This window comes from Pseudophryne corroboree, chromosome 2 (genome assembly GCF_028390025.1).
Source record: "Pseudophryne corroboree isolate aPseCor3 chromosome 2, aPseCor3.hap2, whole genome shotgun sequence".
Taxonomy (NCBI): domain Eukaryota; kingdom Metazoa; phylum Chordata; class Amphibia; order Anura; family Myobatrachidae; genus Pseudophryne; species Pseudophryne corroboree.
This window is the reverse complement of record NC_086445.1, coordinates 748,381,803-748,398,100: the sequence shown is the minus strand read 5'-3', so window position 1 is coordinate 748,398,100 and position 16,298 is coordinate 748,381,803. Positions and strand designations below refer to the sequence as shown.

Below are 16,298 nucleotides of genomic sequence, written 5' to 3'. Positions count from 1 at the left end.
TCGCCACTCAGACACTCTGCATGCAGAAGCTCAGGGACGGAGGCGGAGGCCGCGGGAGACGCCATGCCAGGTGTAATATGGCGTTTACTGTGACAGCGTCTCAGAGTGACAGGAGAGGATACAGGAATGTAAACATCAGGATAACAGATGGGATCCGGTCCTGGAGCGCTGAGCCAGCCTTAGGAGGCATCTGATGGGTAAGAAATGGCGTCCAGATACCCGGATCGTGACATAGAGAAGAGTAGAGATTCTTGCACCAAGTCTTGGGTAGTCTAATTGGCAAAGGATGCAGATAGTAGCTGCTCCTCCATGTCAGAGAGGGTCTAGGAGAGTTGCACTGGATTTTGATCTCACAATTCAATGCAGTTAGAAGTTAATTGGCTGGTACTTTGTCTCCATCCACTTCATTTCTCTTCAAGGCTTAGTACCAGTAACATGTGGTGAGGTGAGGCAGGTGAAGCAGAGCCTTTCCTGTCATACAAACGTATAAGCCAGAGTTTTGACTATATAAAGTACAGTAACAAAATACAAAGAATACAGTATATTATAAATATCTTCTTTCTATTATTCTAATCATTTTTATAGTCAAAACTCTTACGTAAAAAGTCTATGGAAGGGGATGCACTGCCTATCTTTTCCACACATCTCTAATCAAAACTCAATAAATTTCCAGCAATGTATACAACACATCTTTGTATAATGCCCACATGTACCCTTTGGCTCATATATGATGTGTAAATCTTGCTCTGGTATTAGCCAGTGCCTCCTGAGCCATTTTCTGTACCTCACTGCACATCCCTGCTTAGTACATATACCCCTTAAAGCTCAGTATCCTTTCACTAGCCCTGAGGTAAAGCAAACATAGCAGTACTTTTTTTTTTTTTAGGTCAACTGTAAATTTAATGTGTTGAAAAGTCAGTGTGATAAAATCTTATACATAGTCAGTCACTTGTATATGCACTAGCATACTCACGCTGTATATATACTGTATGTTATGTTATTTAACTACCACCACTGCAGCGGTACAGTACTTCCATTTAAGCGGCCTGGGCTTGCTTGGGTCTGGCAATGCTGTACCATCCTCCAGAGGGCCCATTTCTGCTTTCTAAGCATGTGCACTTGCTGGGCCTCAGATGCTCAGAAGAGTAAAGCATAAATGGGGTCCTCTACCAAATTTTGCTATTAGGCCTGCCAAAGCTGTGTCCTGCCTCAGGACGCAGCAAACCAAGTTTCCATCCAGGGAGACAATATATTCTAAAATTTAAAGGTGGCACCTTCCTCTATATGAGTCATATAAATCATTGAATTACATACTGTATGCCTCTTGTGTAATGGATCAGTGGAAAGAACAAGTGGCATGTAGGATTAGGAAATAATACAATTCTGACAAGTACAGCAGGTGGTTTGGACAGCTGGCTATGACTACCACTCATACATCTGGAAGCTGCCCATTTTGCCACAAATAATTCACTGCTGGTTCATATTCATGATAGACTTTTTCTGACTGTTATGGAGCACAGGGAACTTCATGCAATATTCTAATAACGAATTGATATTGCTTGATATTAGCAGGTAGACGAGTACTGTTGGATTATCCCTTCCTGGCTATATTTCTCATCAGTGCTGGTGCTATTTTCCCAGAGATTTCCCTTCTGTGCATGCCTGGACACAGGGGCCCTGTGTTCACCGCACTCCATGTACACTCTGTACAGTACACCCATGATGTGTTGGTAGATTGGTAGTTACTATTGAAATCAACAATCGTGAGGTCTATTACTTTTGGCTTTAAAAAGTATTTCTACACAGCTACTGTATTGCTGCGATAAAGCATGTGGCTGGTATTCATCTATTTTAAAAACCATGTTACAATGTACTTTGCCAACATCAAAAAGGCTTTTTATGTCTTTTTGTTCTTTGGCCAATGATTTGTGGAAATTACGCATGTCCATGATGTTTACTAGCGTCACTTCATTCTGACAGATGAAACAAGTTCATACTACTGCAATACTGTGGCTGCTATTGATGTGATACATGGCAAATAGAATCAAAAACATAAATATTACTTTGTAATCTTCAGTAAATAGTTGCCAGTGCGTCTTTGACTAGCAATGGACTTCATTTCACCTGACATTCCTGAGCTTCCAAACACTGTTATAGGATTTGCTGATATTTACTTTAAACTACTTTCTAACAATTGTTAAAGACATACATAGAGGAAATGTACAGTAACATATAGCAACATTTCTTGTAATTTAAGGCAGTGCCATCTAAACATACAGGCACACTGGGCGGCTGCCCAGGGCCCCATGATTCTAGGGGGCCTTCCAGCAGGGGGGGGTTAGGTCTGCGGGACATCTGCCCCTCCAGATGGTGCCTCTGGAGCTTAATGGGAGGCAGGTAGAGATTGCTGCTCAGACACTCTGATTGTGAATTATACACAATCTGAGTGGTCAGGCAACATTCTCCAGGGGTCTCCCAGCATGCAGCCAGACAGTGAATGTCAGAATGCTGATTGGTGGATGGCTGGAGCTATGCACCAGAGTGCTGACAGCCATTCACTGTGTGGAAGCATGTGGAAAGATGGTGCTGGACCGCATGAGAGGTAAGTTATGATTTTTTACATTTATTCTTGTGAATGGATTGGCTGGGACCACAGTGCATTGCTTTGCCAAGGGGCTAACGATACTGGTAAGAAGGGCCTGATTTAAGGGAATTCTTCTTGCAATTCACACTAAAGTATTCCTTTTATAAACTATAGACACTCATCATAGACACTGAGCAAATCACAATACATTTTCCACACTAGTTGTGTGACATGATTGTCTGATATAAAGTGGAGGGATTCCCTGGTTTGATACATCACATAACTAGAGAATGTTGTCATATTTATTTAAAAAAAAACAAATAAAAAAATGCATGCAAGCTCCATTCATATATTACTTATTCAATAGTCTATTTATTTCAATGTTTTTATTTAACATGAAGTATAAATCTTATTTAAATGAGTTGTCCACTAACACAGAGCCGGCCCTAACCAATATGATGCCCTAGGCAAGATTTTGGCTGGTGCCCTCTAGCACCACCGCTGGTTCTGCCTCTGACCTTGCACCTCTTTCCCAGCACCATTACCCCTCACCCATAGCAGTCCTTGTACCCCCTAAATTTTAAATAGGAACAGTTCGCACATTTGACGCACATCCCAAAAAGGGGCATCTTCTTGCTGGGAATGGCCACACAATAGTAACCCCAATTCCAATTACGCCACACAGTACTGCAACTTTATTCACATTTTATCTTGTGATAGTGTCCATAATTCATATTACATCCCACAGTAGTATCACTTTACCTTATAAACGTTACTCCTCACAGTAGAGCCCCTTATTCACATTACATCACACTGAATTGCTCCTTATTAACATTACACCACACCTTATTGCTCTTTATTCACATTAGATGACACAGTAGTGCCCTTTCTATATGCAACGCCACATAGTAGAGCACCTTATACACATACTGCCACACATTAGTAATGCATTTATACACAATTCCACACAGTAATGCCCCTTACACATATGAGACACATTAATGTCCTTATAAACATAATGCGCCTTACATATTATGACAACCTTTATTAATGCCCTTTTACACATAATGTACATTACACATATGGCGCACATTATTAATGCCCTTATGCACATAATGACACACATAGTGCCCCCTACACATTTGCTGCACATTATTAGTGCCCCTATACACATAATGACACACATACAGTAGTACCCTGTTACACATATGCCGCACATTATTAATGCCCTTATACACATAATGACGCACATAGTGGCCCTTTACACATATGTTGCACATTATTAATGCATTTTTACATGACACACATAATGCTCCTTACACATATTCCGAACACTACTGCACAACCAACCCACTCACATGCACACAGCACTCACACTTCCACTAACACTGTGACCTCTATCTCTGCTTGGATACAGATGTGTCCTCACAAATCTTGCATCAATGCTAACATCGGGCACCTTTTTTTTATGAAAATGCATCTTATTTGCATTGCTATGTGGCTAGCATGCACAAGCAGCTTCTTCTGATTAAACTGATATGCAGCATGCCTATATACTGTGTGAGACTGTGGCTGTATCTGCATATGAAATGCTACATACAGAATATAGGCATGCCGCATATCATTTTAATCAGCAGGAGCTGCTGATGCCCCTAGGCATATCAAATGCCCTAGGCAATTGCCTTGTTTGCCTATGCCTATGACCGGCTCTGAACTAACAGAAATGGTAAAAATGCAGTACCATGTCAGTTAACCTCTAGTCTAGTGGATATGTACTCAATGCATTCCTATACAGCTTAAAGGACATTTTGTACTCTGATCAAATGCTTTTAGCATACTGAAACACAGGATGCAGCAAATGCAATATAAACACAAATAGATATGAATAGATAGGGAGCAATTCACTTTGGCAGGAGTATCACTGCAATGCTCGGCTGCACAAATATCTGCCATATACAGAACCTGCAACATCGCTAGTTTTCTTGCACACCTATATGGAGTACAAGACAAAATGAGCGATGTTGCTGGCTGCAATGTGTTGTCTCAAAATGGCACATCACGCTCATCGTATCTACTTAAATAGCCCCATAAAATGATTTTTTTTTTAAACATGCATTTTCATAAAAAATGCAAGTACAGCATTTAATAGCTAGTGGATAACCAACCTTGATGAACTTGCATAAAAGGATGGAACACTGGGCTCTGTTTTTTTTACCTCTTGCCAAGAGTATGTGCAAAAGTTTATAAGGCTTGAGGGTAATGTGATTGCAACTTAAATACTTAAATAAATATTGAAAAAAATATAAAAGTGCTTGAATCAGGTAAAGTTTGTTGAACGGGATGTGGTTTAAGGGCTGTGGTTTAAGAGCGGAGAATTTTCAAAACATCTTAAGTATAGAAGAAGCACAGGTTGTGTCATATAAAAGTTACAGTAAAGGTAGCTAGTGCAGTAGACTTCCAGTGTTCACATAATAAATAGTATGGTAGTGGTAAATAATCCACACTGTCAAACTTCTTAAGGTGCATACACACTTGCCGAGAAAATAAACGACGTTGCTCATTTTCACCCTTCCTTAGCGACATCGTTCACTTTCTCAGCAAGGATGTATGCCACCACCAATGAGCGATGTGTGGCCCAATGGGTCGTTAACGACCTTCGCTGTTGGCCGTGCATGCAGATAAATTTGGACTGTCGTCCAAAAGCTGCCTGCACGGCCTGGCTGCGTTGTGACATCACTGAGCGATATGGTCGTCATATCGCTCAGTGTGTACGCCCTGCCGCTGACCGCCTCGGCTAGGGAGGGGAAAAAACTAGGTGACGTCCTTCACAAAGCATGTCACCTAGTATGTACCCACCTTAGAATTTGTACTTGGGTAATGAGTTTTAACAAATATTGTGCACGATTATATTGATGTTGCATAGTATCTGTGTGTACTGTATTTGTGTACTGTATGTGGTGCTGATGGCTCACCTGCAGTCACTTAGGGGTCTATTTAACACAAACTCAGAAAATTAACATTCCTAACAGCCACATATCGCGGCAAACTAATTTGTATTTTAAGGACAATTTATCCAGGGGCATTTAACAGAACATGGGCTCAGATAATATGAATAATAAGTAAAGTGATAGCTGGATTACTTACAGGTTCAGACCCTGCTGCGTATGCATTCCCATGAGGCCAAACATGCACAAAGTAAAACTTTTGCAATGTTCATCAAGAAGGGGTCCAACCCATCAGGGAGGGATCACAATATCTCTCAACGGCCAGGCTTCACCCAAAGGGCAAAGCAGACTAATTACAGAGGCACTATGTCCAGTGTCGGAGCTTGTACTGCAACTGGGACGTTGCTCGGCAACCAGGATGCCGGTCAGCTACTGCATCCCTGGTTGCATGACAGCAGGGCTCTGTGCTACTTGTAGCATTGCAGTTGCTTTCAGTTATTTCATTTGTAGTCCCTTTCTCCTTTGCTGAGCTGATTGGTGGATCTCTTTGTTATAAGGCAGCCAGGTTAGCTCCTTCCTGCCAGTTATAGTTTATGTTGTAGTATAAGCTGCTGGTCCATGTTCCAGGTGCCTATACCTCGTGCCTGTCCCGTCAGAAGTCTAGCTTAGCCTTGCCTAAACCTTTGTCCTATTCTAGTGTTTGTTAACCTCTTGTTTGCTTCCCTAGTTTTAACCTAATGCTCAGCCTTCAAGATATTTACCAACTGCATGGTGTCTGTACTCCACCTCATTGTGGCTGAGGTCCCAACCCAGTCCTGACCTTCACCCACTATGTTCCAGTCAGCCTGTTACTTGCTCTTATATACTACTCCAGCCTCCTACCTCATGGTCTCCAGCCAGTTGTGTAAGCCTCTACTGCTAGAGGTATAAGACCTGGTGAATCCTAAGTACCAGTGTGTGTTTCGTACACTAAGGGAACAACGGGCAGCTGTTGTAGGCAGAAGACCCCACCCCCCTGGCTCTAGAGGTCTTATGAATTTGTGCTGGAGTTCCATAACATGAACTGTCCCTTGTGTTATTATAAGAAGTATAAGCCAGCCAGCAGAACTCAAAGTGAATGATAAGTACTAAGTGCATAGGTACAGCTTTAATATCCAAATATGACAGGTCTAACTGATGTTGTGACTCATATCGTTTTGCAGTAAAGCATTAACAAGTTGTGAAAATGCAAATCTTTGCAGTCAGTAGTGTAGTGTCTCATCTTGACAATGTTACAAATACTTTACAGGATGATTCATTATTTCATTTTATATCTTTAAGGAAAGTGTGGATCTTGGAGAAATCATGTTCTCACTATGTTATCTTCCTACTGCGGGACGTCTGACCTTAACCGTAATAAAGTGTCGAAATCTAAAAGCAATGGATATAACTGGTTATTCAGGTATGTGTAATCTTTAAAATCTCATATATGTGTTTAATGTCACTGTAGTACTTAAAGGGTCACTAAACCTTACATTTCAGATTAAGCAACATGAAATACTAACTAAACTAAAATATATACTGTATATGAAAAAAACAAACTCATGTCATGCTGTAATTGCTGTTCTTATTCTGGTACTTAAATGTCAATGGGAAGTGACCATAAAACTGAAACAAAGCCAATAAATCAGAAGTTTGATGCGGTAGAGAAGGGTGAATTGATTTCATAAATTCTTTAATTTAGACAAATTTGAGCATTGTACAGTTTGCAAATTTGGTTCACCATTGTTTCATTACAGACACCATTGTGGAGATGATAAACCAGCATTAGCAAATGTCACATGTTTATTACTCTATAGAAGGAGCTTATACTGTAGCACTCTGGTACTGTACTTAGTCTTCTTGGTTTGTTCTAATTAAACATCTGAAGATGCTATTCGTGATGTGAGGTCACTATCAGTGACCAAGCATAGGAATATTTTTCACTTGTCTGCCCATTGAGCAGTTTGTTTAAGAAGCTAAAAATGGCTGCTATGTGGTCCAAATGAATCTGGGTCCCACAAAAAAACATAAATCTGCACAACTGCACCCAAAATGTTTCCCTGAAGTGGCATTGTTTCCTGCAGCAAAGTGGCAGTGTTTTCAATGGAACCAAAGAGTGGAGTTAAAAGAATTTAAATCACATGCATTTATTGTTGCAGAGTAGTGAAACAAGATTCCCGTTTGCAGAGCAAGATGATTTTTAATGTGAAAAAGCATTTTACTGGGCACATTTTTGGGGTCATTAATTTTAGTGTGTCAAATATAATGTGCATAAAAACTTGAATTTTGCTCCAGATAATATAACTTTGGGTCTGTCTAGGCGTACTTTGCATAATCTATTAAATACAGATTCACAAAAACAGAAACGTGCCATATGTAATAAAGACAGTCCTGATTTCTTAATGTGTAAGCTACACTGGCGAATCTATAATGGGTGCAGTGTGTGTGGCGCACACGGGCCTCTGAGTCCAGAAGGGGGGCCCCCACTGCACACGCTGCACCCATTTTTCGAATGCTTACCCCTCCGGAGTTACACGCCGACGTCAGCAGTGCTGTGGAATTGCAGTGAAAATGGCGCAGCGGTAATTTTCAAGGTGTTCTGCGCATGCGCAGTAGAGAAATGACAGGGAAAATGTCCACCGCAACATTTTCCCGATGATCTGCGTATGCGCAGTAGAGTCTGAGCCCTCTAGTGCTGAGACTCTCCAGCGATGCCAGCAGAGAGGTGGGGACACAAACGGAGGAGGCAGCACACGGGCTTCCTCCTTTCTTAAAGCGCCCCTGGCAAGCTAATTTGATCTTTGGAGTGTATTCATTCATTCATGCCTTGAACGGAGAGCCACTGGCCACTGCTGTAACTAAACATTTTGGTGCCCTGTGCCAGAAAGAGAATTGGTTCCCCCCCTCCCATAATCAAAACAGGGATAAAGAGGTGTGACTTCAATACTGCTGTTAATGCAAATACATGAACTTTTTATTAGTGAAAGTAAATGACATTACTTTTACCTTCTTGCCCATGGCCTCCTGCTGTATAAGTGTCACTGGGTATCCTTTTTGCCCTCCTAATATGGAACACAGCATGCACACACACATCCTGCACACCCCACAGAAGGGCTCCACTGCCTGCTCCTTGTGCTCCAAGCAATGGCGTGGCCATCTCCTCTGCTCCTGTATCCTTCTGGCCTACTCTCCTGCTGAATCACTCACCTGGTGGTCAGCTATGCACTCACCATCCTTGGCCATTATGTGAGTCTGGCTGTGCTCGGGGCAGTATGATTCCCCACAAGTCAAGCAAATTACCTGGAGATACCCCTATTTTCTCCTATGGCATTGCAGGATCCAGCATGCCCTCCTAATGCTGATCCCATCCATGCCTCTCAGAACAGCAACAAGAAGTTTGGTAACTGCTCTTATTCAATTAATAATGTTATCCAGGTGCATGAAAGGGAGGGGTTATTCTGAATAAGAAACACTGGTAATCCCCAGCACACTGGATGACATCAGCAACAGGATTTGATAACTACATGGTGGAAGAAATTTCAGAGATCTCAGTTGCATACATTTGCAAAGGTACGGGAAGCTCCCAGGCCACTTCAAGGTGTCTCAGAGTACTGGGGGTCCATAAACATAAAGTCCAAGTCCGGGGCGTGACACCACACAAACCGTGTGTGAGATTAAAGTGTTAGTGGATATTTGAAAGCAAAGGCTATAGATAAAAGAAGATAGACATGAAAAGTGTAATAAAAAAAGTGATATTAGTAGAAAATTATATGAAAGTGATATATAGGGGTATATGCAATAGCGGGCGAATCGCGTCATTTAATCCGCCCCTGTAAAATTCGCCCGCACTCGCCAGCCGCAGCCCTGTCGCCGGGACCCTGAATTCACCATATGCAATGTCAAACGGATTCGACCCACCCCCAGGCGGATAACGGCCAATCGGCGAGTAGTGGGCGTCCAGAATTCGCCTTCCCGCCGAAAGCAGCCCTTTATTAGGGCTTGTTTGCTGCGTGCTCTGCAGCCATTTTGTGAACCTGCAGAGAGGTGTGAGGAGGTGCAGAGCTAGCAATTTGGTTGTTTGCTGTGGATATCGTTTGGACACCCCAGCAGGCTTTATTCCAGGACAGTCAGGAGGATTCCTGTTACCCCGGAGGAGAGCCATTTTAGGAGCTTTTACAACATTTGTAGGTAAGTACCACATGTGTGTCTGGTGTTGCATGTATGTGTTTGTGTAGTGGGGGTTGCCATGAGGTGTACATGGGGTGTTTGTGTATGTGTGCATGTGTGCAGGTATGTGTATAGCCCCTTGCTTGTGTTGCTGCATTTTTTGGGGGAGACTTGTATTTTGGGGTAGTTTTTCACGTTTTTTTTTTTATTCTTTAAATTACTTTTTGGGTCTTCTATTAGCATTGGTGTACCTCCTGAGTGTGCTGGGATGTTTTTTGGCTATTTTGGGGTGATTTGGAGCAAGTTTGGTCGACAGCCTGGTCGACATGTGCTGTGGACTGTTTGGCAAACATGTGTTTTCCCTCCTCATTTAGCATTGGTGTACCTCCTGAGTGTGCTGGGATGCTTTCTGGCCATTTTGGGGTGATTTGGAGCAAGTTTGGTCGACAGCCTGGTCGACATGTGCTGTGGACTGTTTGGCAAACATGTGTTTTCCCTCCTAATTTAGCTGTGGTGTACCTCCTGAGTGTGCTGGGATGCTTTCTGGCCATTTTGGAGTGATTTGGAGCAAGTTTGGTCGACAGTCTGGTCGACATGTGCTGTCGGCTGTTTGGCAAACATGTGTTTTCCCTCCTAATTTAGCTGTGGTGTACCTCCTGAGGGTGCTGGGATGCTTTCTGGCCATTTTGGAGTGATTTGGAGCAAGTTTGGTCGACAGTCTGGTCGACATGTGCTGTCGGCTGTTTGGCAAACATGTGTTTTCCCTCCTAATTTAGCTGTGGTGTACCTCCTGAGTGTGCTGGGATGCTTTCTGGCCATTTTGGGGTGATTTGGAGCAAGTTTGGTCGACAGCCTGGTCGACATGTGCTGTGGACTGTTTGGCAAACATGTGTTTTCCCTCCTCATTTAGCTGTGGTGTACCTCCTGAGTGTGCTGGGATGCTTTCTGGCCATTTTGGAGTGATTTGGAGCAAGTTTGGTCGACAGTCTGGTCGACATGTGCTGTCGGCTGTTTGGCAAACATGTGTTTTCCCTCCTAATTTAGCTGTGGTGTACCTCCTGAGTGTGCTGGGATGCTTTCTGGCCATTTTGGGGTGATTTGGAGCAAGTTTGGTCGACAGCCTGGTCGACATGTGCTGTGGACTGTTTGGCAAACATGTGTTTTCCCTCCTCATTTAGCATTGGTGTACCTCCTGAGTGTGCTGGGATGCTTTCTGGCCATTTTGGGGTGATTTGGAGCAAGTTTGGTCGACAGCCTGGTCGACATGTGCTGTGGACTGTTTGGCAAACATGTGTTTTCCCTCCTAATTTAGCTGTGGTGTACCTCCTGAGTGTGCTGGGATGCTTTCTGGCCAGTTTTGGGTGATTTGGAGCAAGTTTGGTCGACAGCCTGGTCGACATGTGCTGTGGACTGTTTGGCAAACATGTGTTTTCCCTCCTAATTTAGCTGTGGTGTACCTCCTGAGTGTGCTGGGATGCTTTCTGGCCAGTTTGGAGTGATTTGGAGCAAGTTTGGTCGACAGTCTGGTCGACATGTGCTGTCGGCTGTTTGGCAAACATGTGTTTTCCCTCCTAATTTAGCTGTGGTGTACCTCCTGAGTGTGCTGGGATGCTTTCTGGCCAGTTTTGGGTGATTTGGAGCAAGTTTGGTCGACAGCCTGGTCGACATGTGCTGTGGACTGTTTGGCAAACATGTGTTTTCCCTCCTCATTTAGCTGTGGTGTACCTCCTGAGTGTGCTGGGATGCTTTCTGGCCATTTTGGAGTGATTTGGAGCAAGTTTGGTCGACAGTCTGGTCGACATGTGCTGTCGGCTGTTTGGCAAACATGTGTTTTCCCTCCTAATTTAGCTGTGGTGTACCTCCTGAGTGTGCTGGGATGCTTTCTGGCCATTTTGGGGTGATTTGGAGCAAGTTTGGTCGACAGCCTGGTCGACATGTGCTGTGGACTGTTTGGCAAACATGTGTTTTCCCTCCTCATTTAGCATTGGTGTACCTCCTGAGTGTGCTGGGATGCTTTCTGGCCATTTTGGGGTGATTTGGAGCAAGTTTGGTCGACAGCCTGGTCGACATGTGCTGTGGACTGTTTGGCAAACATGTGTTTTCCCTCCTAATTTAGCTGTGGTGTACCTCCTGAGTGTGCTGGGATGCTTTCTGGCCAGTTTTGGGTGATTTGGAGCAAGTTTGGTCGACAGCCTGGTCGACATGTGCTGTGGACTGTTTGGCAAACATGTGTTTTCCCTCCTAATTTAGCTGTGGTGTACCTCCTGAGTGTGCTGGGATGCTTTCTGGCCAGTTTGGAGTGATTTGGAGCAAGTTTGGTCGACAGTCTGGTCGACATGTGCTGTCGGCTGTTTGGCAAACATGTGTTTTCCCTCCTAATTTAGCTGTGGTGTACCTCCTGAGTGTGCTGGGATGCTTTCTGGCCAGTTTTGGGTGATTTGGAGCAAGTTTGGTCGACAGCCTGGTCGACATGTGCTGTGGACTGTTTGGCAAACATGTGTTTTCCCTCCTAATTTAGCTGTGGTGTACCTCCTGAGTGTGCTGGGATGCTTTCTGGCCATTTTGGAGTGATTTGGAGCAAGTTTGGTCGACAGTCTGGTCGACATGTGCTGTCGGCTGTTTGGCAAACATGTGTTTTCCCTCCTAATTTAGCTGTGGTGTACCTCCTGAGTGTGCTGGGATGCTTTCTGGCCATTTTGGAGTGATTTAGAGCAAGTTTGGTCGACAGTCTGGTCGACATGTGCTGTCGGCTGTTTGGCAAACATGTGTTTTCCCTCCTAATTTAGCTGTGGTGTACCTCCTGAGTGTGCTGGGATGCTTTCTGGCCATTTTGGGGTGATTTGGAGCAAGTTTGGTCGACAGCCTGGTCGACATGTGCTGTGGACTGTTTGGCAAACATGTGTTTTCCCTCCTCATTTAGCATTGGTGTACCTCCTGAGTGTGCTGGGATGCTTTCTGGCCATTTTGGGGTGATTTGGAGCAAGTTTGGTCGACAGCCTGGTCGACATGTGCTGTCGGCTGTTTGGCAAACATGTGTTTTCCCTCCTAATTTAGCTGTGGTGTACCTCCTGAGTGTGCTGGGATGCTTTCTGGCCAGTTTGGGGTGATTTGGAGCAAGTTTGGTCGACAGTCTGGTCGCCATTTTGTGTGGGTCAGCCATTTTGTGTGGGTCAGCCATTTTGTGTGGGTCAGGCATTTTGTGTGGGTCAGCCATTTTGTGTGGGTCAGCCATTTTGTGTGGGTCAGCCATTTATACATGTATGTATGTATGTATGTATGTTTATTTTATTTTTATTTTATTTTCTAACAGAGATGTCAAAGGACAAGCAGACCCGATCCGCCCCTTCCCCCACCCCCTCGGATCTATCCCTGCATAGCAACGAGGAGTGGGAGCCAACCCAGGAGGCGGATACGACCGACCAGGCATGTAGTGACCAGCCGCGGTCGTCAAGGGCCCATGAGAAGTCCAAGAAAAAGCCTAGTAGAAAGGTACTAACCACACCTGCAGACACAAATAGCATCAAACTTTACCCACTGTAGTTTGTGCAATGCCATGCACACCTACTGGAATATGTGCGCAATGCCAGGGATACTGACACTCACAGGTACATACCGATCTTATTAAAAAAATTTATTTTTATTTTTTAATCCCTAAAGGCAAGAAGCCAGCCAGAGGAGCAGTCGGAGGAGGAAGCCTCTGGTGAAGATGCAGGACCGAAAAAGCCGCGTGGACCCAGATACACTGAGGCGGAAAACTGTACCCTAGTGGATTGCGTCGACAGGTCCTACGACGTTTTGTATGGACCAAGGGCACAGACAACAGCAGCTAGGACAAAGTGAAGCATCTGGGAATCCATTGCGAGTCAAGTCACTGCAATACCTGGAAACCACCGGAGCACCAGAAATTGCTTGAAGCGGTACAGTGATTGCCGCAGACAGACCAAGAAGAAGATGGGGATTCAGCGCCGACATGAGACAGCTACGGGAGGTGGCCCGGCTCTCAACCTGAAGTGGCTACCCTGGGAGGATGTTATTAGAAGTAGAGATGAGCGCCTGAAATTTTTCGGGTTTTGTGTTTTGGTTTTGGGTTCGGTTCCGCGGCCGTGTTTTGGGTTCGAACGCGTTTTGGCAAAACCTCACCGAATTTTTTTTGTCGGATTCGGGTGTGTTTTGGATTCGGGTGTTTTTTTCAAAAAACACTAAAAAACAGCTTAAATCATAGAATTTGGGGGTCATTTTGATCCCAAAGTATTATTAACCTCAAAAACCATAATTTACACTCATTTTCAGTCTATTCTGAATACCTCACACCTCACAATATTATTTTTAGTCCTAAAATTTGCACCGAGGTCGCTGTGTGAGTAAGATAAGCGACCCTAGTGGCCGACACAAACACCGGGCCCATCTAGGAGTGGCACTGCAGTGTCACGCAGGATGTCCCTTCCAAAAAACCCTCCCCAAACAGCACATGACGCAAAGAAAAAAAGAGGCGCAATGAGGTAGCTGTGTGAGTAAGATTAGCGACCCTAGTGGCCGACACAAACACCGGGCCCATCTAGGAGTGGCACTGCAGTGTCACGCAGGATGGCCCTTCCAAAAAACCCTCCCCAAACAGCACATGACGCAAAGAAAAAAAGAGGCGCAATGAGGTAGCTGTGTGAGTAAGATTAGCGACCCTAGTGGCCGACACAAACACCGGGCCCATCTAGGAGTGGCACTGCAGTGTCACGCAGGATGTCCCTTCCAAAAAACCCTCCCCAAACAGCACATGACGCAAAGAAAAAAAGAGGCGCAATGAGGTAGCTGTGTGAGTAAGATTAGCGACCCTAGTGGCCGACACAAACACCGGGCCCATCTAGGAGTGGCACTGCAGTGTCACGCAGGATGGCCCTTCCAAAAAACCCTCCCCAAACAGCACATGACGCAAAGAAAAAAAGAGGCGCAATGAGGTAGCTGTGTGAGTAAGATTAGCGACCCTAGTGGCCGACACAAACACCGGGCCCATCTAGGAGTGGCACTGCAGTGTCACGCAGGATGTCCCTTCCAAAAAACCCTCCCCAAACAGCACATGACGCAAAGAAAAAAAGAGGCGCAATGAGGTAGCTGTGTGAGTAAGATTAGCGACCCTAGTGGCCGACACAAACACCGGGCCCATCTAGGAGTGGCACTGCAGTGTCACGCAGGATGTCCCTTCCAAAAAACCCTCCCCAATCAGCACATGATGCAAAGAAAAAGAAAAGAAAAAAGAGGTGCAAGATGGAATTGTCCTTGGGCCCTCCCACCCACCCTTATGTTGTATAAACAAAACAGGACATGCACACTTTAACCAACCCATCATTTCAGTGACAGGGTCTGCCACACGACTGTGACTGATATGACGGGTTGGTTTGGACCCCCCCCAAAAAAGAAGCAATTAATCTCTCCTTGCACAAACTGGCTCTACAGAGGCAAGATGTCCACCTCATCTTCACCCTCCGATATATCACCGTGTACATCCCCCTCCTCACAGATTATCAATTCGTCCCCACTGGAATCCTCCATCTCAGCTCCCTGTGTACTTTGTGGAGGCAATTGCTGCTGGTCAATGTCTCCGCGGAGGAATTGATTATAATTCATTTTAATGAACATCATCTTCTCCACATTTTCTGGATGTAACCTCGTACGCCGATTGCTGACAAGGTGAGCGGCGGCACTAAACACTCTTTCGGAGTACACACTTGTGGGAGGGCAACTTAGGTAGAATAAAGCCAGTTTGTGCAAGGGCCTCCAAATTGCCTCTTTTTCCTGCCAGTATAAGTACGGACTGTGTGACGTGCCTACTTGGATGCGGTCACTCATATAATCCTCCACCATTCTATCAATGTTGAGAGAATCATATGCAGTGACAGTAGACGACATGTCCGTAATCGTTGTCAGGTCCTTCAGTCCGGACCAGATGTCAGCATCAGCAGTCGCTCCAGACTGCCCTGCATCACCGCCAGCGGGTGGGCTCGGAATTCTGAGCCTTTTCCTCGCACCCCCAGTTGCGGGAGAATGTGAAGGAGGAGATGTTGACAGGTCGCGTTCCGCTTGACTTGACAATTTTGTCACCAGCAGGTCTTTCAACCCCAGCAGACCTGTGTCTGCCGGAAAGAGAGATCCAAGGTAGGCTTTAAGTCTAGGATCGAGCACGGTGGCCAAAATGTAGTGCTCTGATTTCAACAGATTGACCACCCGTGAATCCTTGTTAAGCGAATTAAGGGCTGCATCCACAAGTCCCACATGCCTAGCGGAATCGCTCCCTTTTAGCTCCTTCTTCAATGCCTCCAGCTTCTTCTGCAAAAGCCTGATGAGGGGAATGACCTGACTCAGGCTGGCAGTGTCTGAACTGACTTCACGTGTGGCAAGTTCAAAGGGCATCAGAACCTTGCACAACGTTGAAATCATTCTCCACTGCACTTGAGACAGGTGCATTCCACCTCCTATATCGTGCTCAATTGTATAGGCTTGAATGGCCTTTTGCTGCTCCTCCAACCTCTGAAGCATATAGAGGGTTGAATTCCACCTCGTTACCACTTCTTGCTTCAGATGATGGCAGGGCA

The 16,298-nt window shown here is 44.9% G+C and overlaps 1 protein-coding gene and 1 long non-coding RNA gene across 2 annotated transcripts in view; both read left to right on the top strand.

The window, feature by feature from the left end:
• The window catches only part of SYT6 (synaptotagmin 6), an 855,303-nt gene that overhangs the window by 723,186 nt on the left and 115,819 nt on the right, over positions 1-16,298 (top strand). The window contains exon 4 of the mRNA XM_063955425.1: positions 6,850-6,970. Coding sequence (XP_063811495.1) covers positions 6,850-6,970 — 121 coding nt within the window. The remainder of the gene's footprint in view (positions 1-6,849; positions 6,971-16,298) is intronic.
• On the top strand, positions 9,524-13,523 carry LOC135051164 (uncharacterized). Its single transcript, XR_010242085.1, has 3 exons — positions 9,524-9,738; positions 13,028-13,206; positions 13,375-13,523. It is a non-coding gene; the product is annotated as an uncharacterized LOC135051164 (long non-coding RNA).